The 25,789-nt window shown below is 34.2% G+C and overlaps 3 protein-coding genes and 1 long non-coding RNA gene across 9 annotated transcripts; 2 read left to right on the top strand and 2 right to left on the bottom strand.

Annotated features, from left to right (window-relative positions):
• Nucleotides 1–63: 63 nt before the first annotated feature.
• Trxr1 (Thioredoxin reductase 1) lies at nucleotides 64–11,476 on the bottom strand. 2 transcript variants are annotated; one of them, XM_065349060.1, is made up of 9 exons: nucleotides 11,309–11,476; nucleotides 10,300–10,520; nucleotides 10,092–10,219; nucleotides 9,712–9,941; nucleotides 9,219–9,436; nucleotides 8,940–9,137; nucleotides 1,540–1,728; nucleotides 1,269–1,438; nucleotides 64–390 (listed from the first exon to the last, which is right to left on the bottom strand). In XM_065349060.1, exons 1-9 carry the CDS (start codon nucleotides 11,457–11,459, stop codon nucleotides 261–263), a joined length of 1,635 nt encoding a protein of 544 aa, XP_065205132.1. In that variant the 5' UTR covers nucleotides 11,460–11,476; the 3' UTR covers nucleotides 64–260. The 2 variants fall into 2 exon arrangements, with proteins under 2 accessions (XP_065205132.1, XP_065205139.1); XM_065349067.1 differs by lacking the exon at nucleotides 11,309–11,476 and adding an exon at nucleotides 10,595–10,736.
• LOC135835035 (uncharacterized) lies at nucleotides 444–1,393 on the top strand. The gene is made up of 2 exons (XR_010556813.1): nucleotides 444–756; nucleotides 1,198–1,393. It is a non-coding gene; the product is annotated as an uncharacterized LOC135835035 (long non-coding RNA).
• On the top strand, nucleotides 10,963–17,564 carry sni (SDR family oxidoreductase sniffer). The gene is made up of 5 exons (XM_065349076.1): nucleotides 10,963–11,096; nucleotides 13,149–13,200; nucleotides 16,819–17,009; nucleotides 17,095–17,220; nucleotides 17,307–17,564. Exons 1-5 carry the CDS (start codon nucleotides 10,974–10,976, stop codon nucleotides 17,529–17,531), a joined length of 717 nt encoding a protein of 238 aa, XP_065205148.1. The 5' UTR covers nucleotides 10,963–10,973; the 3' UTR covers nucleotides 17,532–17,564.
• On the bottom strand, nucleotides 17,547–25,672 carry Madm (MLF1-adaptor molecule). Of its 5 annotated transcripts, XM_065349023.1 has the most exons (12): nucleotides 25,397–25,665; nucleotides 25,246–25,300; nucleotides 25,048–25,177; nucleotides 24,369–24,593; nucleotides 24,167–24,297; nucleotides 23,990–24,084; nucleotides 23,821–23,904; nucleotides 23,406–23,735; nucleotides 18,895–19,066; nucleotides 18,575–18,815; nucleotides 18,372–18,491; nucleotides 17,547–18,293 (listed from the first exon to the last, which is right to left on the bottom strand). In XM_065349023.1, the coding sequence occupies exons 2-12, from the start codon at nucleotides 25,248–25,250 to the stop codon at nucleotides 18,087–18,089; spliced, it is 1,740 nt and encodes a 579-aa protein (XP_065205095.1). In that variant the 5' UTR covers nucleotides 25,251–25,300; nucleotides 25,397–25,665; the 3' UTR covers nucleotides 17,547–18,086. The 5 variants fall into 5 exon arrangements, with proteins under 5 accessions (XP_065205095.1, XP_065205102.1, XP_065205087.1 ...); XM_065349030.1 differs by lacking the exon at nucleotides 25,246–25,300 and having other exon boundaries at nucleotides 25,048–25,205; nucleotides 25,517–25,672; XM_065349015.1 differs by having other exon boundaries at nucleotides 25,246–25,665.
• Nucleotides 25,673–25,789: the final 117 nt, after the last annotated feature.

Genomic DNA, 25,789 nt, shown 5'->3' with positions numbered 1-25,789 from the left:
ACCCTCGCAAAAGACACACCTATCAATCAATCAACCTCTTCATTAACAAACCCAAAACCGAAATATTCTTTCATAAATTCATTTATTTAAAAATTAATACCGTATAAAATATAATCATCACGGTTCGTAACAACACATGTATAGTAAAAAGTTGTTCGTGGTGTGCGTATATGTGGATTGGTTACTGCTCTCGCCATTACGTATTGATGAGTGTATCGAATAAAGACAGAAACCCCGGCTGGAACCAGTTCACTGGGGTATTAACTGCAGCACGCCTTCGGATGGGGATCCAGTCCTGATCTCTTGGTGATCGAGAGCCTGGTAAATTCTTCCGAGACGGTAGGATGTATACCGACGGTGCTTTCTAATTTATCGTACGTGATACCGGCCCTAGAAAGTAAAAAAATTCATCCCTTACAACGTGCTTCATGGAAAATCGAACTTTGACGTAGAATTAAACTCTGCGTAAATCGAAAGTTCTCAGTTATATTACCATTCATAATACGTAGACGTACGTATTCTAGTACACAAGAGATTTGAAAGCTTCAAATACTCCAAAGCTAGTCGTAAAATAATTTCATAATTTTTTTATTACCTTTTCAACAGACAAGATAGCAAGAAATTCGAAAACATAACGATGTTGATTTGTTTCCGCGTGTACTAAACGTTGTTTCTTTTTAAACATCGCAATTACCGAGAAAACAACAATACTTCAAAAAAAAAATTAGACATTTCCGCGAAATATCACAAACCTAGGTACGTATTCCGAAATTTATTTTATCCCTATTCCACACCTCAACCACTTGAAATACCTATAGTATATAATTAGCCAAATCATTTCGATAATGAAGCTATGCAACTCGAACTCACGCCACCTCGAGCACTCGAATATAATTTATTCTAATCTAGGGTGTGAATTGTCGAGTATTTCATCACTCCAGATCAGGGATTAAACTGACACGAAATCGATAGCTGGGTGTTCGAGTGCGATGATTTTTAATTTTAAAATGCATTTCGAGTAATGCTATCGTGTGTCTTTAATCAATCATTCTCGAATAACGTGAATGCGAATATTTTATCTCCATTCATTGTTAATTTTAATTCGGTTGACATTGATGAAATTTGCCAAAGAATGAATGCGAGAATATTTAAATTTAAATAGTTGAAGGGGTTAATGAAGAAACGATCTTATTCCAGCTGCTGGGATCAAATCTGAAGTTTCAAATTACGATGACTATACTCAGCTCATTTCTTATTTATTTACTCACTTGATGGCAGCCGCATATCCTTGAATTACTTCTCCGGCACTGGGCCCAACAAAATGCATACCAAGAATGATACGTGGTAATTCCCGCATACAAATAACTTTCATGTAACAATTAGTCACTGGTTTCTGAGGCACGAAAAATTCCGTTGGCTTGTAATACGTATGATAAACCTGGGGAAAAAAAGAACACAAAATTAATTAATATATCATACGACATCGAACTCAGTTTTTTTTTGAGAATTTAAATTTTTGCTCAAAAGTGAATAACTTACTTCAATATTCTCTTCGCCGAAGCGTTTGATGGCGGTTTCTTCACTGAGACCGACACAACCATATTCTAAAGGTGTGAATACTGTAGTAGCTACGTTATCGTAATCCATCATGGTTTTTTCATTGTTATACAATCTAGCCGCTAATAATTTTCCAGCCTGGATGGCTACAGGAGTGAGTTCCGGTTTACCCTGAAAAATATATCAAAATATTAAAATGCGAGTAAATTGAGGAAACAAAAATAAATCGAGAAGGTAATAATTCCATTTTAAATTCGACCAAGATTTCAAAATCATGTATTTCGATTTCGTTCGAAATTTTTTTTTACAAATTTTACGCTCGATCACTCTATTAAAAATCGATCACGACGGAAAAATGATTAATAAAACCTCAATCTTGACTATGTTTGAAGAGAAAAAAATGAATTTAGCTGCAAAAATAGGCTTTCTGATCACAAATTGATCAGAATTAATTAATCAAACTCCAGAATTCGATTCATTTGTGATTTTCGATCTCATATGATCGGTCATGTTCAAAATAAAAAATCAATCTTCATCTCAAAAGTAGACCTCCCAATCAAAAATTAATTCATTTGCAATTTTTAATGATGGAGCAATCGATTTTTGATCGTGATCTATTTTTAATAGTGGTGTTGGAGGGGAGGGGGGTTATTTTTTATGCAAAGATTAATTTTTTATTTTCACCATGACCGATCATATGAAATCGAAAATCAGAAATGAATCAATTTCTAGGATCGATTGATCGATTTTCAATCATGGTGGATCTTTGATTGTCAGCTTTATTTCTGAAGCGATTACAACTGAGAAAATCACTAGGTCTGTTTTAGTATAGTTTAGTTGAGTTTGTCCTCAGTCGCTGAAAGGTTTGAGAGGGGGAGGGGAGGAAAACTTTTCTCATTTTATATACGCAATATCTTGGAGCTACAACTTCCAACTCACAAAACATTCATCAAAATTTCCAAAAGTTGAGAGCTGAAGTTTTCAAAGGAAAGCTCAAAAATTATAAAATGGCACCACAAGTGCGATCCATAATTTTTTCAGTTCAAATTTGAAACATAAAATTATCCAAATGGGAACTCTCAATCAAAGGAAGCATCCCCTTCGCCTCAATTTGGCGCCAAATTTAAAGAAAAAATGTCAAAATCATGCGATTTATATCAAGTAACATTTTTTTATCTAAAAATACTGAACATATGACCTTATTTTTTTCTTCATGAGGGTTAAAATTTGAAAATAGGTACTCAAGTTGTCTAGCGAGACTTTCAATAGCACATTCTTTTTATATTTTCGTTTTCGTTTTTTTTTCAATTTAATTCATTGGCCACCCAAAACAAAATGTTCAAAAATTTAAGTTGATGAAAAAAATATTTCATATATTTTCATCATTAAAAAAATTGAAAAAAAAACAACATTTTAAAACATATTTCTGTTTTGCGGGGGGGGGGGGGGGGTAATTTTTTTATCGTTTTCGTTCAATATTTCACGTAACCGAAGAAAAATGAAACAAAAAAAGAAAAATTCGAGAAAAAAATGAGAATAAATGGAAAATTACCGAAATTAGTTGAAAATAGAAGACCAAGACGTCTCACACTGGACCGGCCTAATGAAAAGTGCGCGCATGGACCCAAAAAAAAATACCAAATAAATATGTTTTTTTTTTGGTTCTGTAGAAGGTACATGCTTCCCCGAATCCGACAACACTCAAAACAAAATTTCCATATGCCCCGTCCCTCCCCTAACGCTACCAATCGTTGCGCGCGTCGCGCCACCCAGCACGTTGACACTTATGCAGGTAATTGCTTGCTCTTAATTAGCGGGTAAAAACGCGTGAAAATTTATGGAAAAAACGTGATTATGAAGTGAAAAGTGTACTTTTTTCATTTGTTTGAATACGATTTTCGAATGTGATACTGTTTTTAAGAAAACTGACAGCAAAGGAAGAGGTACTTTTAAGCTGTTTTTACCTGTTTGTTGTACTATTACTTGTTCGAATCAAGGTGGATCAAAAAATTTTTCGTGAAAATCTATTAATTTGAATGTGTTTTTTAAGGTTATGGTAGTTGTAGCTGCGGAAACTTGCGGATTTTTGATTTATTGTCGTTTTTTTCAAGTTTAAACGTGTAAAATTTGCGAATTTTCACTGAAATCGAACTTTATGGAATCTTTTGTGTATCTTTAGGTCATTTTTTCGTGCTTTAAAACTTTTTAAAGTTTTTTATGATATTGTACGACTAGTTAGGTATACTTGAGGTAGTACCTATATTGTTGGGTGGTTTTCTTTGGTTTATCTGCAAGTTGCAGAATTTGGAACAGTTTGGTATCTAATTTTCGTGTTTGAATACGTGTCCCAAAATCTAAAACGTGTAATCTAGGGTGTTTCGAATGCGATGAATCCATTTTTGGCATCATTTTTGTGAAATTTCCTAAAGGTGGACCAGGGGAGAGGGGGTCGAAAATTAAAATTCGCAAAAAAGTCGTGTTTGGTATCAAAATATGTTTTTTACCTTCCTGAATTCATTTCCGACATAATTTTTGTGAAATTACCCAAAGGTGGATCAGGGGAGAGGGGGTCGAAATCCAAAATTCGCAAAAAAGTTGTGTTTGGTATCAAAATATATGGTTTTTTACGTCCCTGAATCATTTGGTACAATTGCGTTTCAAAATATCTCCCCAGTTTCAGAAATGATGATACATTTTAATGTTTTGGCTTAATTGGTGCGAAATATTGAAGAACAAAATTTCAAAACACGAATTTATAAAAACATGCAATAGATTTGCAAATTTTTAACTGCTCCGTAGAACCTTGAAAGTTCAAAAACATGTTGGGTAGCGATAGGAGGGAAAAAACCACGAATTTTTCGAAAATCCTTCCGGCCAATTTCTGTCTTCCAGGGAGCACCTCTGGAGCCAAAATGTTTTCTGAGTGGCTTTCAATTCAAAATGAAGGTCTCTGCTGAATTTGGTCAAAATCCGCTGACTTTTTTTTTTGGAAAATTCACCCTAACCCTTGATATTTCCATGAGACTCAATAAAAATATGCAAATTTTTTATTTGGATGAAACATTTGATTGTTTCCTTTTTGATTTTTTATCATGAAAAATATTAGGTACCGAAGTAAATGAATAGGAGAGGACTAAAAAACTTGAAAGAACATTGAAATTAAAAATGATATAAATGTAACTATTCGAAATAATGTTTAAAAAATGGAAATGATTTTAGAATTTAAAAAAAAATCGCATTTGAAACTAGGTCATCCAAAAAAACTGATGAAAAATTAATATTAAAATTCATGATATTGACTTTGAGTTTTCAATATTATTAGGTATCTTAAGTAGGTAGGTGCCTAGTTATTTGCTGAAAATGCACATATAGTATACTTAAGTACTTCACTACTTGTATGAATTTTTGAGGAAAATAGCTAAAATCTCATTTTAAATTTAGGCCATCAAAAAAATTAAGAAAACCTGGTTAAAGAAACGAAAAATTTAAACAGCTGAAAATTAGAAGAAATTATAAATTACAATTCACTATTATCAGCTTTGAATTTTCAATAGTATTGTCTGAAATAGGTATGTAGTTAATTGCAAGAAATATGATCATTTTTTTGAAAATTTTCAAATTTTGACCCCCCACCCCCACTTCTCGAACCCTGATCCTCGGAGCGTAAAAATAGTGTGAAATTCGAATTCTACACCTTCGAAAACCTACATATCGATATGTATGATCATTTTTTTGAAAATTTTCAAATTTTGACACCCCCACCCCCACCCCTCGAACCCTGAACCTTGGAGCGTAAAAATAGTGTCAAATTCGAATTCTACGCCTTCGAAAACCTACATTTTGATATGTATGATCATTTTTTTGAAAATTTTCAAATTTCAACACCCCCACCCCCCACCCCTTGAACCCTGAACCTAGGAGCATAAAAATAGTGTGAAATTCGAATTCTACGTCTTCGAAAACCTTCATATCGATATGTATGATCATTTTTTTGAAAATTTCAAAAATTTTGAGCGAGTACCACCCCCCCCCCAGTGGGGTTAGGGGTAAAATTGATACCAAAATCGAATTTATCGTGAAAAATTACATAAGAGAAGGTCATATTTTTAATGTTGTGGGTCATTATTTCTCAAAAAATTGACATGCGCGCATATTTTATTAGGCCGGTCCAGTGTGCGCGTCTTTTTTAGATAGGTACTTCAACTATTGCTATAGGAAAGGGGGAACCAACATTTTTTTGATCATTTTCGTTCAATAGTCTACATCATCAAAGAAAAAATAAACAAAAAACAGAATTTCAAATAAAAAAATTACAGTTTGATTGAAAAAGAAGAAAATCATGACTTTTTAGATATTAAAATTTTTAGGGGGAGGGAAGGGGGGGGAGATCAAAAAAAATTGGATCATTTTCGTCCAACATTTAAAAAAAACAGGATTCCAAATAAAAAAATTACAATTTGATTGAAAAAAAAAAAAAAAAAAAATAGAAAATCGCGACTTTGTAGATATTTAAATTTTTAGAGGGAAGTACGGGGAGATCAAAACAGATTTCGATCATTCTCGTCCAACATTATTCTATATAATTAAAGAGAAAATGAAACAAAAAAACGAAAAGAGAGAATAATAAACAGAAGATCATCAAGTTTGGTTGAAAAATTGAGAACTAAGACGTAAAAGTGGGAGGGTGGGAAGGAAAGAGGGAGAGGTTAAAACATTTTTGTTCAAAATTCTACATAATCGAAGAAAAAAATAAAACAAAAAAATCAAAATTCCGAAAAGAGAGAATAAAATGGAATGTGTTTTTCCAAGTATGTACTTCATGGGGGGGGGGGGCTAGAGGGAGGGTTGAAATTTTTCCGGTCGTTTTAGTTCAACATCCCACATAATCGAAGAAAAAAATAAACAAAAAAACTCAAATTACGAAAGCAAAGAGTAGGTAAGTGAAATGGAAGATTACAAAGTTTGGTTGAAAAATTAAAAAATACAAGAATTTACTTTTTTGGAAAAGAGGGTATTTCTTTTTTACTCAAAAGATGAAACAACAGAACATCTGGAAATACATATTTCAATTTTTGGGGGAATTTCAATTTCTTAGGAAAGAGGGCAGGGGGGCTAAATTTTTTTGTTTTTTTTTCTTTCGATTTCATCATAATTATGAGAAGTGTTTTAAAAAATCAAAATTCTGAATAAAGAAGATGAATAGAAAATTGAGGAGCTTGGAATCAAAACTCACTTTTGCCATCGGACAAAGTTTTGAGAAAATCGACAATAACTGATTTCGCCTAGTGCGTTGATGAAAAAAACGCCGCAAAGTGTGTCAAACTCTTGAGTAAGACTACTAAATAGGATTCCATGAGAAAATTTTTTTTTTCAAGTTGCCATATCGTTGCAGTATGGCTATCAAGTTTGGCAAAAGTGAGTTTTGATTCCAAGGTGGGGTAATTTTACTTTCTTTTGCGAATATATCGAAAAATAAGCCTCCTAGAAAAAAACTAACGACATTATGTCGATTGGAAATTTAATTCTCTACAATTCTCCTCGATTTGATTTTTCCGTAGAATGCTTCGTTCAGTCTCCAGACAGCTTTAAAAGTTTTGAGCGCTGAATTTTTCCAAAAATTATACTTTCTTTTGCAAATATATCAAAAACTAAGCACTCTAGAAAAAAACTAACGACATTATGTCGATTGGAAATTTAATTTTCTACAATTTTCTTCGACCTCATTTTTCTGTAGAGTATTTTGTTCCGCCTCCAGAGAGCTTTAAAAGTTTTGAGCGCTCAATACTACATCCAATTTTTTACCTCCTCAGTTGCATCACTTCCAAATTCAAAACTACCATTTTCGGTATTTTCACTATCAGAAAATGCTTCCGAAGTTGCAACTGAATTATTTTGGCTTTGTAGACTTCCATGCGACCTTCAAAATACAGTTTTTTTTTATAGCTTGGAGTCAAAACTCACTTTTGCCACTGGCAAAAGTGAGTTTTGACTCCAAGGGCACTTTTTAACACGAAATTGTGAAGAACTGGGGCCGAATTCGGAAAAATGGATTCTGTAGGGTGATAGAGAAATTGAAGAAGTATCAGAATCCGCAAAAAAACGCATATCGATTTTTGGTGGCAAAAGTGAGTTTTGATTCCAAGCTCCTCAATTCTAATTGAAAAATGGAAAATACAAGGGTAAAATAAATTTACAAAACAGACTAAAAAAAAAAAAGAAAATAGAAAAAAGTAGGATTTCAAGAAAGACATTTTTCAAATATTCTAATTTTTGAGGAGTGGGGGAGCGGGTAGGAATTGGGGGGCTTCATGGAAAAAGGGCCTTGAGCAATTCTTTTTCACTGATTTTTACAAGTTCAAATGGACTTGAAAATTTCACTGAATATGGTGAAATTATTTTTTAAAAAATTTAATACATTCAAAATTCTAAATGACTAAGGCCCCTTTTCCATGGAACCCCTCAATTTTTTCAGATCAAAAAATTTATTTTTAAAGTTTCATAGTTCCATAGAAAAATAAAATATAATTGAAATTTTTCTTGGGGGGGGGATTTTTGATTCTTTTCCTTCAATTTTTCACCATTCGAGAAAATTTTTTTAATGAATAAAAATTTTAATGATTGAAAAATTTACAAGCTGACAATCAAGCAAGACAGCATGAAAAAGTAGGGAAAAACAAGATTTTTAGAATAATACCAATTTGTCAGATACATATTTAAATTTCCAAAGAGTAGATTAGTCAAAACTTTCGCAGATTAAAAAATTTCTAGGCTAAAATGATCCTATTTCTAAAGAAAGAATTGGTGAAAATTTCAAAGTGTGAAAAAAAAATAGTAAAAGACAAAGCTTTTAGGCTTTTGTGTGAAAAAATACACTACAAAAGGATAGCAGGACATAAAAGCAAAAAAAGATCAAAAATAAGATCAGCATGACTCTAACATATGCTGAAGAACCTTCATTTGGTATCCTTCAATATACGAATTAGAGGTTGAAGGAATCGAATTTGAAAATAACGAAATCAAATCTCTGTTTAACACCTTCAAATACGTACGATTTGAAATATCGTCAGAGTTGGTCATTTTTTTGAGGCATTAGCCCGAATGGAAGGGTCACTGGGTGGAGGGGGGGGGGGGTGAAAATTTTGTGCACCAGATTCTAATGCGCTTTCGAACGGTGAAATTAGTTTAAAAAGCCAAGTACCTATCACAGAGACGGAGTTCCACCTCCTGAAGAAAAAAAGAACACCCCCTTCCCTCCCTTAAACAGCTTACGACGAACTAATGTCGTCGATTTGTAAAAAAAAAACAAAATCGAAAACAAAACTGGCATTTTCCAATCGAATCGAAACGAAATGACTCCATAACCTCGAAACATCAAAATATACCTCCAAAACATCACCGACAGCGTAGATATTCGGAACGTTGGTTTGCTCGTTTTCGGAGAATATCTTATGATTTCGCGGATTAAAATGCACTCCGGCTTCTTTCAAGCCCAATTCAGCAGTCAGCGCTTGTCTTCCGGTAGCTATTAACACAGTATCGTATTCTTCTTCTTTGAAAGCTTCGACGTCGTTTTCTTCCAACTGAAATTCATCCACATAAATTACCCAATATTCTCCTCAGTTTCATCATTTCACTCTCATAAAGAATCGTCGTCGACTTACATCTAAATGCCTCCATCGCACCAGTAATTTACCACTGGGTAATTTCGTCACCGATACCGGAATGCATTTGAATAGGAATTTAATATTTTTCTCTTTCATCTCGTCGACTACCAAGTTAGCCATTTGTTGATCGAATCCTCGCAGGGCTACCGATCTCACCATTACTGTCGCGTCGTAGCCTAAGCTTTGTAGAAAGCCTCCGCATTCTAAACCGATATCTATACGATATTCGTTAAGGAAATACGAGTACTTTCGATCGTAAAAGTAGAAATTTAAAAATAACTACGAATTGCGAAAACTTCGTTTTACCCAGGGAAAAAAAATACCAATAGCCTTGATCGGGTTACAAAGTACGAAATGCTAAGTAAACAATTCGGTTCGTTTGTCAATAAAATCAAAATTCAAAACATTTCGAAACCAATACCAATACGTGTGTGTGACTTTCCATAATCAATACAATGCATTTCGAATCCGTATTCGTTGAAAAGGATACATCCAGCACCGATGACCATGGTTTTACCAGGAGGTGTTTGCAGCGAGAAGATATCATCGCTAGTAATACAATATTCGATAGCACCGGGGAATTCTGGGTAAATAGGTCTACCTCCGACAGCAATAACTATATTTTCAGCAGTAACCGTGCTCTCGGACCCATTCTTTTTTCTAGCCACGATCGTATGTTCATCTTTAAACTTAGCTTGAGCATTCTCGTACTTCACTTTACTGCAATATTGAAAAACAACAATCATCAGTATTATATTCGCATGACGAATTCGTGCTCTTATCAATGAACAACACGAATGTTAACAGATAACGTTTCGTCGCGATGAAATCACAGTTAAATTTATTGTACACTCGTTCGACTCGACGTACTTTTCTTTAAGCGAAACTTTCGTAGTCCAGTTGACCGATTTAATATGATCTTGAACAGCTTGAACGAGCTTGCCCCAATCGATTTTAATATTGGATGAATCAATTTGCCAACCGAAAGCTTCGGCGTGCTGAAATGAAACGTTAGGTTAGGTTTAGTCGTATCGATATTCGTATTAATATTCAAAAGTCCTTGAATTCAAATACGTACTTTCACAGCTTCACCCAATAAGGCAGCCTGGTGCATTAATTTTTTAGGTATACATCCGACATTTACGCAGGTACCTCCTAGACCCCAAGTGGTACCCAAAGGGCTCGGAGTGACGTAATCGTAACAGATGACTTTTTTGCCATGAGCGGCGGCTTCTTTGGCACAAGCTAATCCACCGGAACCACCTCCAATTACTACTAAATCGTAGTCGTATTTATCAGCTGAAAATACACACAAAGTAGGGTAATTAATCAACGTACAGATAACACTATTCGTCTACGTTATTATCACTTACATTTAGCAATACTTATCAATCGTATAGTGTTCGAGTTGAATACGAAAGAACCGAACCTCGAAGGTAACTTTTTAGAGAAATGGTGTACGAAGGTACACTTATTATACAATACGTACATCGCAAACGTAACGAAGAAAAACATAAGCTAAATAAAATACATTTTTTTAGAAAAAAAAACCCTGCAATAAAACTAAAAATCTCGCAATTTGAAACTTGCGGTAACCTTATCACTGTTATCGAATAGCCAATCAGGTAAACAAAAGAAAGAGAAAGGGGTCACCAAAAGTTGCAAGTTTCCAGATCGTGAACCGAACTTTCTTTCTAATTAGTGAAAAATCGAACTTCGGTGTGAGTTATTTAATTAAATAGAAGTATCACGATGAATTCGGTATTAATCACCGGTTGCAATCGAGGAATCGGTTTCGGACTAGTGAAATACTTATCGGAGAATCGCGACTTGAAATTTATTTTCGCCACATGTCGAAATCCGGATCAAGCCCAAGTAATTATTTAATCGTACGGTTTGCTTTAGCGAATAAATCGTTTAGACGACTAGAAAAATACAAAGATTACGTTAACATTAGGCGTGTAAATTGCATTCGCGAATCGTTCGAGGTGTATTTTTCTAACACAATGTTTAGTATATTGAATTACACGTCGAAGGAGAGGAAATGACGAGAGAAATTAAAAACCGCAAAATAAAAGCATATTTACCATCTCCAGCTGGTACTGTGGGTGCCATTGTTGAATGACTTTCGATACTGGACTTATTCTGCAAAGTTTTACGATCAAACAGCAAGAATTTCAGCTTGAAACAAGAAGGATTACAAAAGCTACCGGCACTGCTTTCGTCGTCAAAACTCATCTAAACTTTGATTACTCATGAGGCTACACTGTTGCCAATTTACCTACTTTCCCATCTCGCCGTAACCTATTTGGTAAATTTTTCCAAGAAATAGTTCGAAAAAATGGAAAATTTTAATTAAATTAGCGATGACGAATAATTAATATTTATTCTTCGATTAAGTTGTCATCGCTTGATGAAATTACACGAGTCTATTTTTTTTCTAGAATAATTATTCGATTCCTTTATCTTTCCCAATAGGGTTTTTTCAAAATCAAACCTTTCACGAATATTTTTACGAAATTGCACCACGTTTATGAAACTTTCAAAGACTAAAATTATTATTCGTGGATACTGTTTTGTTATACAAAACAAATACCCGGTATTAAATATTATAACAGCTAGAATATTATCGATGACAATTTGAAATTTTGCCCAAGTACGTACTACTCGTACACATCAAGTTCACGCACACATCAAATTACCTATTATGAATTATTTATCAAGCTCATGTCTCATAAACTGTAATTATTTCCTTAACATTACTTCAGTTGGGCTAACTGTAGCTTAATTCTAGCGAAAATTTAGAATTTCATGAGTATTAAGAATTCTGATATGAGTCGAGTTGATATACCTACCTACCTATTTTCGATATAAATACGAACGAACGTTTAGAATTATTTTCTTGCTTTCACCGACGATGTTATGCAATAATGTAATTGTATTTGGTTGGTCGACTCTTGTCGTCGAACGGTAAAACAGAAAACAGAAATTCGAAACTGCTGAGAGCGATTTTTATCATATGATTGTAATGAACAAGTTGACATTGAATTACTTGAACTAGGTAATGTACATGAGTTGGTGCATCTTTTTATACAATCATCAGTTAATCTTCAATTGCTTGCGAATTTATCTCGTGTGTTTAGGTGTGGGCGTTTGGGTTTAGATGAATGAGGAATATTGAGGATAAATTTGTTGTTGAGTTTTTTCCCCGATAAATTCACGATGCTTTTATTGCAACGAGTATCTTATACGAATTATCTGTTTTGCTTATTACGGTCCAGTGATACTTCTAATAATAAAATAATGTTTATCGAGAAGATCGAAAACGTGCCATTAGGTCATTTCCTAGCAGATAGGTGTATATTTAATGGAACAGGTTCCCAATCTTGATAGGTTGTTTTTCGTACAAATGTAAAAACTTTTTACGAATAGTTTGTGTGAAGATAAATTAAATTATTAGGTTTTCAGTTTTTAGCTATACCTACGATGTTTACCTTATGGTGATCGAAGGAGAATTATTATTAAAAATGATAGCATTGAAAGAGGGTATCGAAGATAGGACTAGTACTCAGTTTTATGTAGGTAGTCGAAAATCAGAATATACTTCCAAAACTAAAACTCGAATTGAGGCTGACACATTCCCTGTTTTTACAATTTTATCAATTTGATAGGATGAGCAGTAGCAGTATTGCATTCCTTTGATGAGCTCTGTTAATAACAGTTCAAAAAAATTGAGCCTATTAATCTTTAGGCATTGAGCACGCAAGTTGAGCTCAAAGTTGAGGTTTGACAAGCCTGAGGATCAAATTTACATTTTTCGTGTGATTCTTTGACATTTCTTTTTTGCAATTTTCTATTGTATTGTTTAATTAACATTATATTATTATAGCTCGTATTAATTCAATTGTACTTTTGTTTGTGCCACAGGAACTACAAGAGATCTCAAATAAACATTCTAACGTTAAAATTCTCAAAGCAGGTAAGAAAGCTCATTACATAACGATGACTTGAGATAGGAATTCTAAAATTATTCATAAAACTATTCGATTATATTTTTTGATGAAATTCGAGTACGAAATAGGTATACTTAAGTAGGTACCTAGTGTCCTGGGGTTTGAGCAAAAATTTCAGATATGTAGATTTCGCCCTATCTGCCACTTTTAGGGAGAGGGGGCCCAATTGAAGGGATATAGCATCGTTATAGAGCAAGTTAGAGCACGCATTCCGGACGTTAGAGCAGCCCCCTCACATCGGTCTGTCTTCCCAAGGTCGTCTGTCTGTCTGTCTTCTTGTATAGCCTCTTATGGTCATTGACCCACGTGTCTGGACTCTTGAGGTCACTGACCTACCTGCCCAGCTTCCCAAGGTCGCCTGTCTGTCTGCTCGTCTGCCCTATTTAGGTCACTGACCTGTCTGTCCGGCTTCTCAAGGCCGTCTGTCTTCTTTTAGGGCTTCTCGAGTTCACTGGCCTACCTGTCTAGTCTCTCAAGGCAGCATCCTTAAGGTCATTGATCCATCGGTATGACTTCTCAAGGTAGTCTAACTGCATGTATGGCATCTTAAGGTCATTGACCTATCTGTCTGGAGTCTCAAGGTTGTTGACCCATCTGTCTGTCTTCCCAAGGTCGTATACTGTCAGACTTTTTAAAGGTCATTGATGTATATGTCGATCTTTTTAAGGTCGTTGGCCTATTTGTCCAACTTGTCAAGGTCGTTTGTCTGTCTGACCGCTCAAAGGTGGCTTCTCAAGGTCATTGACTCTTCTATCTGACTTCTCTTGGTCATTACTGTTGATATGTCCTCTTAAGGTCATCGACCCGTCTGTCTGGCTTTTCATGGTCGTCTATTTGCATGTTTGGCCTCTTGAGGTGATTGGCCGATCTGTCTGGTGTCTTAAGGCTGCTGACCCATCTGTCTGGCTTCCCAAGGACGTATATTGTCTGACTTTTTAAAAGTCATTGGTGTATCTGTCGATTTTTTAATGTCGTTGAACTGTCTGTCTGACTTGTCAAGGTCGTCCGGCTGTCTGTCTGGCTGTCTGTCTGTCTGTCTGTCTATCTGACCGCTTAAAGGTGACTTCTCAAGGTCATCAATATGTCGATCTGGCATCTTAAGGTCAGTGACCCATCTGTCTGGCTTTTCACGGTTGTCTATTTACATGTCTGGCCTCTTAAGATGATTGACCGATCTGTCTGGTGTCTCAAGGTTGTTGACCCGCCTGTCTGGCTTCCCAAGGTCGTATATTGTCTGACTTTTTGAGAGTCATTGGCGCATCTGTCGATTTTTTAAGGTCGTTGACCTGTCTGTCTGACTTGTCAAGGTTGTCTGGCTGTCTGCCTGTCCGCTTAAAGGTGACTTCTCAAGGTCATCAATCTGTCGATATGGCCTCTTAAGGTCAATGACCCGTCGGTCTGGCTTTTCAAGGTCGTCTATTTGCCTGTCTGGCCTCTTAAGGTGATTGACCGATCTGTCTGGTGTCTCAAGGTTGTTGACCCGCCTGTCTGGCTTCCCAAGGTCGTATATTGTCTGACTTTTTGAAAGTCATTGGCGCATCTGTCGATTTTTTAAGGTCGTTGACCTGTCTGTCTGACTTGTCAAGGTCGTTTGGATGTCTGTCTGTCTGACCGCTTAAAGGTGGCTTCGCAAGGTCGTTTGTCGATCTGACCTCTTAAAGTCATTGACCTGTCAGGCTGGCTTTTCAAGGTCGTCTATCTGCATGTCTGGCCTCTTTAGATCATTGGCCCATGCGTCTGGCTTCTCAAGGCCATTGACCCGTCAGTATAACTTTCCAAAGTCGTCTGTCTGCATATCTGGCCTCTTAGTCATTGATCCGTCTGTCTGGCTACTGAAGGTCTTCTGTCCGCCTGTTGTTCTCTCAAGGTCACTGACCTACCTGTCTAGCCTCTCAAGGTGTCTGCACATTCCTTCAAAATTTTATTCCATTGGGCTCATGATTAAAAAAAGGGAAATTATGAAATGCAAGAATCCTCGATTGGGCTGTTGTACTCCTTCCCCTTCCTTTTTTTTTTAGCCTGTTGGACCTCGTATTGGGCTGCTGTACCCTCTTCCCCTTCTTCTTGGGTAAGAACTTTCCATGTCCATTGGGCCCTCGATTGGCCTGCTGTACCCTCTTCCCCTACACGCCACAAATTTCAAGTAGGTACCTACCAAGTTGATTTTTTGAATATTTTGGTGAATTTTTAAAAGTTTAAAAAAATGATGCATAAATTTTAACGCGCCTACATATCAGTTTTGGACCATTCTGGAGCCTCCAGCGGCTTCTTAAATCGCTTACGAAAGGTCAAAATTCAGGTAGGTACCTACCAAGTTGTTTTTTTTTTGGATTTTTGGTTAATTTTTGAAAATTCAAAAAAATGACGCTTAAGTTTTAACGCATCTACATAATATCAGTTTTGGATCATTCTGGAGCCTCCAGCGGCTTCTTAAATCGCTCAAAAAAGGTCAAAAATGAACATTTAGCATCTGTAACTTTGGTCGATGCGTATTGGGTACCTTTCGATCGTTTCAGTAGGTTACAGTGAAATTCCAGCCAAACGTGAGATCAAAAGCAAATTTTTGACAAATTTTGAAAATTCCAGAAAAAGTTTGAAACAATTAAATTTTCAAAAAAGGTGTATAAGGAGCGAGTTTTTAGCCAAGATAACGTCTGGTGTAGGTAAAATATCGCTTGTCTTGAAAACAATCTTATTTTGACTTTTTTGGAGCCTCCAGCGAATTTTTAAATTTCTCCAAAAATTTCAAATCACTCCGGAAGGAACAGAGGACAGAAATTAACTAAGTTTGGTCTGTGTTATTCGGCTGGGCACCCTCTCGACTGTTCTCAATACATAGACACTTTCTTCGAAAATTTGATTTTTTTTCACTTATTATGGAATTTACAAATTGGTCAAAAATTCACTTTTGAGCGCACATTCCCCTAGAATTTCGCATCAATTGTCTAAGACGGTCTAGAGAATGATCAAAATGCACCAACGTACCAAAGTTATAAGTCCCAAAATTCATTTTTGACTTGACCTTTCCAGAGCTATTTGAAATTTCTGGAGAAAATTTTAAAATCTCTGGAGAGGTTTCAAAATGGCCTAAAAGTTGAAGTTGTTGGTTGCTGTGTGAGAGTTGAGTTGAAGCAATTTTTCATAAAGTATTGGTTTTTTGTACGAAAGAATTTATATCTACTTCATGAAAAAGTTTTAAAATTTAAAATCACTCTCGAAACTTTTTTTTTTTTTTTTTTTGAAGTTACTTTTTAGGTAGGTAATTTTTGAAAAATTCGCTAAAAATCCAAAAAATATCTTTAGCTTCTGAAATTTGGGTTGAGGGGGTTTTAGGACATCCTCTTTCGATTTAGCTCGGTTTTGTTCAAATTGGAGAGTGTGAGTTCAAAAGATTCCATTGGTAGTGAATAGAACAAATTGTAAAAAATTATATCAAATTTAATGAACTTTGAATCAGTAATAAGTATCTGAATCAATTGATCCTATTCGAGTACATTTCATCAAATTACCTATAATCAAAATCAGCTGTTTTCATAAGATTTGTAGATATTCAAACACTTTAAGTATTTTAACTAAATTTTCAGATACAACAAACGATACAGATATAAAAAACCTAGCATCAGAAGTGAAATCTCATATTGGATCAGATGGGTTGAACGTTTTAATAAACAATGCCGGCGTATCTTCCAAATACTGCAGGCTTGGTATGGTAAAACGATCAGATCTCGAAGAAAACCTCAAAGTCAACACAATAGCTCCAATACTCGTATCAAAGGTAACCCGAATCCATCACCATCATCATGTATTATTTTTCAGTCATTTCATTAGTTGTTACAAAATATTTCAATTTTTTTTATCAGGCTATCGCCCCACTGATCAAAAAAAGCGACTCGTTAGCAGGAGGAATCATCATCAATGTATCTTCAATAATGGCCTCAATACAACAAAACACCACCGGAGGATTCTACCCTTACAGAACTAGCAAAGTAATACTTATACCCATTTCAACTTCATTTATACCTACCTACCCTTTTTAGTTCATCATTCTATAATCTACCCATTTTACTAACAGGCAGCTTTAAACGCAGCCACCAAATCAATGAGCTGTGATCTCAAAGACAACAACATCATCGTCGTCAGTTTACATCCAGGATGGTTAAAAACCAGCATGGGTGGTCCACAAGCTCCTCTCAGCGTCGACGAAGCCGTTCCAGATATAATCAAGTTCATCGAAACACTAACTCCCGATAAGAGTGGCTCTTTTTACAGCTACGACGGAAAAGAATTACCTTGGTAGAGATAAACGAATAAATACTCTTTCATTAAAAAATCCGTTTATTCACGTAGGTAGCATTAAAATTAAAGCAATGAAAGACTCAACTGTTAAAAAAAAGAAAAAAAAATCAACCATAACAGCCGTACAATATTATAAAAGTAACATTTCTATGTTATATACGTTTGTATATCAAAAGGGAAAATGAATAAAAAAAATATTTATTCGTAATATAAATAAATATATCAATATATTAGGTATATAAGACGATCACTTTACATCGATAATACATTCTCACACCCTGAGCAATACATATATAAAAGGAAAACGAACGTCTATTTAAAAAAAAATATCATCACTGATGGCTGAGTAATACATTATCGTTTATAAGAATATTTGTTTCATTAAAAAAAAGGTAATAATAACGTGTTTTTGAGAAGAGAGAAAGACACACATGATTTCAAAGCGATTGGAAATAACAGCGTATTATAAATCTTCTGACTAGATAATTTTCATCTTTAACGAAGAGCACACAGGAAGACATCCGTAATACAAAACACTCTCAACAAGCTATCGAGCTTAACCGATTGATGTAACTGTAGCACTTTCTGAGACCAGGATTGAAGACGATGCTACCGAAGAAGGAGTACTCGATGATGACGATGGAGCTGTCAAAGACGTTACTCGTTCTAACTCGAGTTCTTCTTCGGTTTCGTCTCGGTCTCCAGTCGAAGCATACCCTTTGAGGGTTTCTTCTATTAATAACGATACTCTGTCTTTATCAGTCTGCGGAAAAATAATTCATTTTATTAATCAAAAAAAAAGGTTGGTATTCGAGTTTTTACATTGTTTGATTCTACGTACTTCGTTGATAAATCCGTAATAAATAAGTTCCTGTACCAAGGTATCCGCAGTATCGATTTCAGACAAAGTACAAGTCAATTGTCGATTCATTTTATCCTCCATTCGGAGTAAAATAGTCATCTAAACGTAAAAATACATCGAATTAATATTTTAAATCTACGAAAGAGAGAAAAAAAAACAGTATGAAAAAAATCAACTCTTACAGAAAACTCAGTCTCTCCATTTGTTTCTTTAGGTTTGACGTTACACATCATATTGATTACTTTTCTAGTCTCTCTGTCTGGCGAAGTAGAAGGACTATTTGCATTCTGGGTTTCGGTGGTAGGGTTTTTATGGCTGATACGTTCTGGTGACAGGGTACGCGAATCTGGAGTCGAAGAGGTAGCCACAGGTATCGGATTATTACCACCGGTATCGTGAGCTGTCAAAGGATATACTCCATTTCTGTAACATCGAGTTGAACGTAAGTATGTAGGATTCGACTCATCGTGATTTAGTCATCGTAGTTGATAAAATTACTCACTTGACATCTTCGACGAATTTCTCCAATTTCTCAGGCACTGGTAATTCGGCAATAGAGACGATTGTGTTCGGAGTACCGTTGGTCTCCTCATCGTGTATCATCACAGCTAACACGTTATCAGAATCTGAACACCATTTCTGCATTCGTTCGGTAATTATTTCCGAAAGATTCGCTACGAAAAATAAAAAAAATCACATGTCGAATGAGTCATTCAATCGCTATCGCATTCGAATACAATAATATTGAACATATAGGCAAGGTTAAAAGAAACCGTAGAGGTGCCAAATATCGCGTATTACGAGCGAATGGGTACGGGTGGGAAGGGTAAATAAATTAGGTGGACTTGGTAGCGTTGACGAAAGTACGAGTGAAAACTGTGAAAAGGCCCTGGTGCGTATTGAATTACGAGTACATCGAATCGAGTTCGAATGTAAAAATATTTTAGCGTTGATTTTTTTGAAGAATTTTTTAATTTGTTTTAGCAACATTGTCAGAAGTCCGATTGGGAAAAAGTGCTCTGGAAATTGAATTTGGCTGGTATTTTTGGGGTCCAAAAAATTCGGTTTGATTTTTCAACTTATTTGATCGATTGCACAGAATTTTTTGGAAAATTTCAAAAATTATAATCCATTTGGCTAGACTTGGAAATTTTTCAAAAATGCCAAAAAAAACATTTTTGTCGAAACACGTCAACTTTTTGTGAAATATTCATCCATTTTGAAAGATTGCGTGACACTTTTTTCAAAATACCCAAAAGTCGAAACCTTTCACTTAAAAAATTTCAAAAAAACATTTCAGTTGAAATTTGAGTTTTTCGCGAAAATGCTCCGTTTTGATAGGTTGAAATATCGCAAGACACGTTTTTCAAAAATCGTAAAATTCATGACTCATTTTCAAAATCAATATTTTTTCGAAAATGTTCAAAAAATATTTTCGTGGAAATCTTTGAGTTTGCTCAAGTTGAACGAGACTTTTCTGAAAATCTCAAAAATCAAATTCGAATTTCGGGCTCAAAATTTTTCAAGAAATGCTCAAAAGACATTTTCGTTGAAATATTGTAATGTTTCATGAAATTTTAATTCACTTTGATAAGTCACGTGACACTTTTCCAAAAATCTTAAAAATCAAAGTCAAATTATGAGATCAAAAATTCTCAAAAAAAAATTTCTCAGAAAATTTTATGACAAAAATGTGAGCTTTTTGCAAATTTTTTCAACTCGTTTTGACAACTTTTCCAAAAATTCTGAAATTCGTGACTCTTTTCGAAGTCAATAAGTATTTTTTCAAAAATGGCTTAATCAGAGAGCTCAAAATTGATTCTCAAAACAAAGATTTTCAATATTTAAATTTTTTGTGAAATTTTAACCGATTTTAATAAGTCGGGTCTCATGACTCCCTTTTCAAAATTCGTGAAATTCATGAGACTGATCAGACCCATTTTCATTTCATTTTTTTTTGAAATATTTGATTTTTTTGTGAAATTTGGACTCATTTTTTTAAAAACAATTCCACAATCCATTACGAAATTTTGAGCTTAAAATTCTCCAAAAAAAATTTCACAAAAAATATTTTCGGCGAAATTTTATTTTTTCACGAAATTTTACCTAACAAATTTTGATAGGTCACAATGCCAGTTCTTCAACAATCCCAAAAATTCGAGCATCAGAGCCTAATTTTGGACTTGACATTTTTCAAAAATTGAAATATTTTTGAATTTTAAATTTAATTGAAATTCATAACCCATTTTTATGGGGCAACTTTTCTTCAAAAATGTTCGAAAATCATTTTCTTTGAAATAATTGAGTTTCTCATGAAATTTCAACTTATTTTTATACGTCGCATGTCACTTTTTCAACAGTCTCAAAAATCAGAGTCTAATTTTAGACTCAGGATTTTACAAAAAAAATCTCAAAAATTTTTGTTGCTGAAATATTAATTTTTTTATGAAATTTCATGAACTACATGTATACCCCCTCCCCCCCCCCCCCTAAAAAACAGAAATCATTACCGAATTTTGGGCTCGAAATTCTTCAACCAAAAATAATGACGAAACGGGCTCAAAATTCGTTTGAAAAGTTTTTGTAAAAATTTCAGATTTCTGATTCATTTTTGGAAATTTGAACCAATATGTTTAATTTGTCGCCCGATACTTGTTCCAAAAATCATGATCCAATTTTGGTATGTATCAAAACATTTTCCCAAAAATTTGATAGAAATTTTTGAATTCCTGCTAAAATTTGAACCCATCTTGACAGGCCGAATGGCACTTTTTTCAAAAATACCAAAAATCATGACCCAAGTTTAGGCTCAAAATTCTTAAAAATGCTGAAAACACATTTTCGTTGAAATATTAAACTTTCTAGTAAAACTTTGATCTATTTTAATAGAAATTGCATGACACTTTTCAAGGATCCCAAAAATCATCACCTAATTTCGAGTTCAAAATTTTTCAAGAAATGCTCAAAAAACATTTTCGTGGAAATATTTGAATTTTTGATTTTTTTGATACGTCATTATTTGACTATTCTTCGAAAATCCGAAAAATCAAGACCTAATTTTGGGCTCAAAATTTTCCAAGGAACGCTCAAAAGACATTTTCGTTGAAATATTGTACTGTTTCGTGAAATTTTAATTCATTTTGATAAGTCGCATGACACTTTTCCAAAAATCTTAAAAATCAAAGCCAAATTAAATGAGCTCAAAATTTTCAACAAAATAAAAATGCTCAGAAAATTTCACGTCGAACTGAGAGCATTTTTTCGTGAAATTTATACTCATGTTTTAACAATCTCATAATCCATTACGAAATTTTAAGCTTAAAATTCTCTAAAAAATTTTCACAAAAAACATATTTGGCGAAATTTTATTTTTTCATGAAATTTTACCTAATAAGTTTTGATAGGTCACATGCTAGTTTTTCAACAATCCCAAAAATTTGAGCATCAGAGCCTAATTTTGAACTCAAAATTTTTCAAAAGTGGAAACATTTGAATTTTTTTGCAAAATTTTAATACAATTTTGATAAGTTGTGTGAAAATCCTGAAATTCATAACCCATTTTTTGGGGCAACATTTCTTCGAAAATGTTCGAAAACCATTTTCTTTAAAATAATTGAGTTTCTCATGAAATTTCAACTTATTTTTATATGTCGCATGCAACTTTTTCAATAATCCCAAAAATCGGAATCTAATTTTAGACTCGGGATTTTCCAAAAAAATCTTAAAAATTTTTGTTGTTGTTGAAATAAGTATTCAATTTTTAATAAAATTTTAACACTTTTCCAGAAAAAAAAAAGAAAAACAGAAATTATGACCAAATTTCGGGCCCAAAATTCCTCAAAAATTTTCGATAAAAATTTTTGAATTTCTGGCAAAATTTGAACTCATTTTGATCCGTTGCGTGATTTTTTTTTTGAAAAGCACCAAAAATCATAACCCAATTATAGGCTTCAAATTCTTTGAAATTTTTTTTTGTAGAAATTTCTTATTCCTGATTCATTTTTGGAAATTTGTACCCCTTTTTGATTGGCTGCCTGACACCTGTTCTGAAAGTACCAAAAATAATGACCCAATTTCGGGCTCAAAATTTTTTTGAAAAAGTTTTTGTAGAGATTTCAGATTTCTGATTTATTTTTGGAAATATGAACCCATTTCTGATTAGTCTTCTGACACCTGTTCCGAAAATACTAAAAATCATGACTCAATTTTGAGGAAAAAATTGTTTTTAAAAAATTTGATAGAAATTTTCGATTTCCTGCCAAAAATTTGAACCTATTTTGATACGCAGTATGGGACTTTTTTCAAAAATACTGAAAATCATTCCTTAATTTTGTGCTCAAAATTCCTAAAATGTGCTTACAAAACGTTTCCCTGGAAAATTTTGATTTTCTGTAGACATTTTAACCCATTTATATTGGCCACCTGGCACCTAATTCACAAAAACCGAAAATCATAAGTTAGGGTTTTAAATTCTTCAAAAGTTCCAAAAACCTCAAAAAAGTTTTGAAAATTTTTTTTGATTTTGTGCTCAAAATTCCTAAAATGGGCTTAAAAAACGTTTCACGGGAAAATTTTGATTTTCTGTAGACATTTTAACCCATTTTTGTTGGTCACCTGGCACCTGATTCACAAAAACCGAAAATCATAATCATAAGTTAGGGTTTCAAATTCTTCAAAAATTCGAAAAAGCTCAAAAAAGTTTTGATGAAAAATTCTGATTTTCTGTCGAAATTTAAACCCATTTTGTTTGGTAAAGTGGGGATTCTTTTTTTCAAAAATACCAAAAATCATGACCCAATTTTGGCTCAAAATTCTTAAAAAGGCTGAAAACACACCCAAAAATCACGACCTAATTTTGGGCTCAAAATTTTTCAAAAAATGCTCAAAAAACATTTTTGACGAAATATTTAAATTTTTGACAGGTCACATGACCATTTTTAAAAAATCCTAAAAATCACAACCTAATTTTGGGCTCAAAATTCTCCAAAAAATATGCTCATGAACCATTCTCACCAGTAGGAGGCGAATGCTGTACCAACGCATGGGCAGCCAGCAATTTGAGCGAATGAACTTCGAACAGAAGCGGATGGAACAATAATTGACGTGCTGTCGGTCGAACAGCCGGATCGTACGATAAGCATTTTCGTATAAAATCCTTCAAAGAGTCCTCTTCCAGCGACTCTATAGTCTTATCGATGTTTTCTTCGGTCACAGCACCGCAACTTAACTCATTTCCACTCGAATCAGTCTGATATCCGTGAATTTCAAGCGCAGCCATCTCCAAAGCGCACATACCAAAGGAATATATATCGATAGGAGGGCCTATACCACCTCCTGAGCCAACTGAAACAATAAAACACACATCCTTGCTCGAGTCAATCTGTACACTACCAGTTAATCCGAAACAAATATTTTATATTTCCAGTACCTCCGTATTCAGGAGCTATAAAATGTACGTTTTTGATCTTATCTCGGCAAGTTTTAACGTGATGGTGTATAGTATCAGGAGCCACTGCGAATAAATCATTAATCGTTATGAGTAAATTGAAGTTATTTCTCCATATTGTTGGAATAATTTCTGATTGTGAGTCAAATACCTGATCCTATTTTCACTAGACCGTTATGTTGAATAAATATAGTATCACAAGTCAAATACCCGTGCACAATTGGCGGATTACACGAATGCAAGTAACTAAAAGACACACACATAAATATAATTTAATTAGTATTTCTCACAAAAAAAGGTTCCACTTGTATCGTATCGTATCGAATACCTCAAAGCTGAAAGTATCTGACGACACCATCGTCTCCACGAATGTAGCGGTAACTTTTTAACATTTCTTTTAGTACGTTTTAAAAACTGTTTCAAACAACCCGATGACATATACTCCGTAATAAATATCACCTGAAATAATTCTCCGGTAAGTTTCACGTGTTAATATCACTCAGACGAGGGAATCGAATGGCTCAACTTACTCGTGGTTGATCATTATGCGTATCAGTCCAATAACGATGAAATTTAACAATATTTGGATGGGTTAACTTGGTAAGATTTTCGAAAACTAATCTAATCTTGTCTTCTTGAGCTTTGAAGTTCTTTCTTTCGGAGAATTGCACTTCGTTCCAGACTACTTCGACGCCCTCTTCGGTGTCCATAGCCAGGAACGCGTTGTCGATACCCGGTACATCGCGTTGGTCCACCTGAAACCAATCAAAATGGGGTTAGATCAAGTACTAGAAATGTAAGACAACGTACAAGTCACATTTTTCACAGAGAAATCAAATTTACATACGAGAATTAGGCCAATAGAATGTAACACATTAGACATTTCACATAAAAAAAAAAATCAATCAATTTCATTACAATCTTATTAAGCTATTACAAAGGATTCTTATAAAAAATTTACAACAAAAAATAAGATCAATTGAAACAAATCGAATTACAAAATAAGATACATTTCTCTCACTCAATACTACATGGATATCACACACCGCTTATCAATAGTACAATACAAAAAAGTTTAGAGAAAAAGAACATTCGGTTTTTTAAATTCATAAAGAAAATACTAACAAAATACCATTTCGATAAGACGACCTTCGGTGCATTTAGGTACATTTACCATTATTAAACTCAATTTAATTGAAGTTTGCTTACCTCTTCGCGACGTTTTAGCCATCTACCACAAGGGCTTTCTTCCACAATTTCGCTCTCATCTTCCGAATCATCGACAACCTCTTTTGAACTGTTCAATTCATGATCGATGGTATTCTTACAATCGACCATACTCAAGTAAAATGGGAAATTACGACAAACTAAAAAGAAAATGTGAATCAATCTATCTCGTATACTTACCTCATTTTCGCTCCGCTGCCAATTTCTACAATACACCGTTGTACATGTTTCAATACTAAAGCGGTCATAAACAAACCAGTTAGTATAATAAATGGTACATATGGGTGGTATAATTTCGCGTTTAGATTATGGTTCCTTTGAAAAATCTTACTCGTAGGATATAGCACTGGGATTATAGGGGTATGGCAGAGACTATAGATTAACCTCTAGATTGTTATCAACGTCTTAGAAAAACAACTTATCCTGACGGATACTCGATAACTTCACTTACATAATGAATTATTTATCCTTTAATTTCGATCACCGTACGTACACTGACGATAATAGTACATTAATTAATGACATTTTTAATTAACGATGAGTTAAAAATTCAGAAAAAAATGATTACACCTCGTTCGGTTTTTGTTTACATGCGCAAAAAAGATAAAAATAATCGTAGAAGGGGGGAAAGGTGTTTTTTTCGTAAATAAAACGGTAATTACGTACGTAATTACGATGATTTTTCTAATTCACGATCACGTGATTGGTTGAAATTAAAATTAGC

This window comes from Planococcus citri, chromosome 1, assembly GCF_950023065.1.
Source record: "Planococcus citri chromosome 1, ihPlaCitr1.1, whole genome shotgun sequence".
Classification (NCBI taxonomy): domain Eukaryota; kingdom Metazoa; phylum Arthropoda; class Insecta; order Hemiptera; family Pseudococcidae; genus Planococcus; species Planococcus citri.
Note: the sequence above shows the minus strand (reverse complement) of the source record. Positions and strands in the feature narration are given on the sequence as shown.

Coding starts and splice junctions, on each gene's coding strand:
- sni (XM_065349076.1), top strand. CDS start 10,974: ATGAATTCGGTATTAATCACCGGTTGCAATCGAGGAATCGGTTTCGGA. Junction 17,010..17,094: donor CTCCAATACTCGTATCAAAG/GTAACCCGAATC, acceptor TTTTTTTATCAG/GCTATCGCCCCACTGATCAA. Junction 17,221..17,306: donor ACCCTTACAGAACTAGCAAA/GTAATACTTATA, acceptor TTTTACTAACAG/GCAGCTTTAAACGCAGCCAC.
- Trxr1 (XM_065349060.1), bottom strand. CDS start 11,459: ATGAGTTTTGACGACGAAAGCAGTGCCGGTAGCTTTTGTAATCCTTCT. Junction 10,220..10,299: donor TATTGGGTGAAGCTGTGAAA/GTACGTATTTGA, acceptor GTTTCATTTCAG/CACGCCGAAGCTTTCGGTTG. Junction 1,729..8,939: donor CTGTCGGTGATGTTTTGGAG/GTATATTTTGAT, acceptor TATATTTTTCAG/GGTAAACCGGAACTCACTCC.
- Madm (XM_065349015.1), bottom strand. CDS start 25,313: ATGACCGCTTTAGTATTGAAACATGTACAACGGTGTATTGTAGAAATT. Junction 24,594..25,047: donor GGCTAAAACGTCGCGAAGAG/GTAAGCAAACTT, acceptor GATTGGTTTCAG/GTGGACCAACGCGATGTACC. Junction 18,294..18,371: donor ATTACGGATTTATCAACGAA/GTACGTAGAATC, acceptor ATTTTTCCGCAG/ACTGATAAAGACAGAGTATC.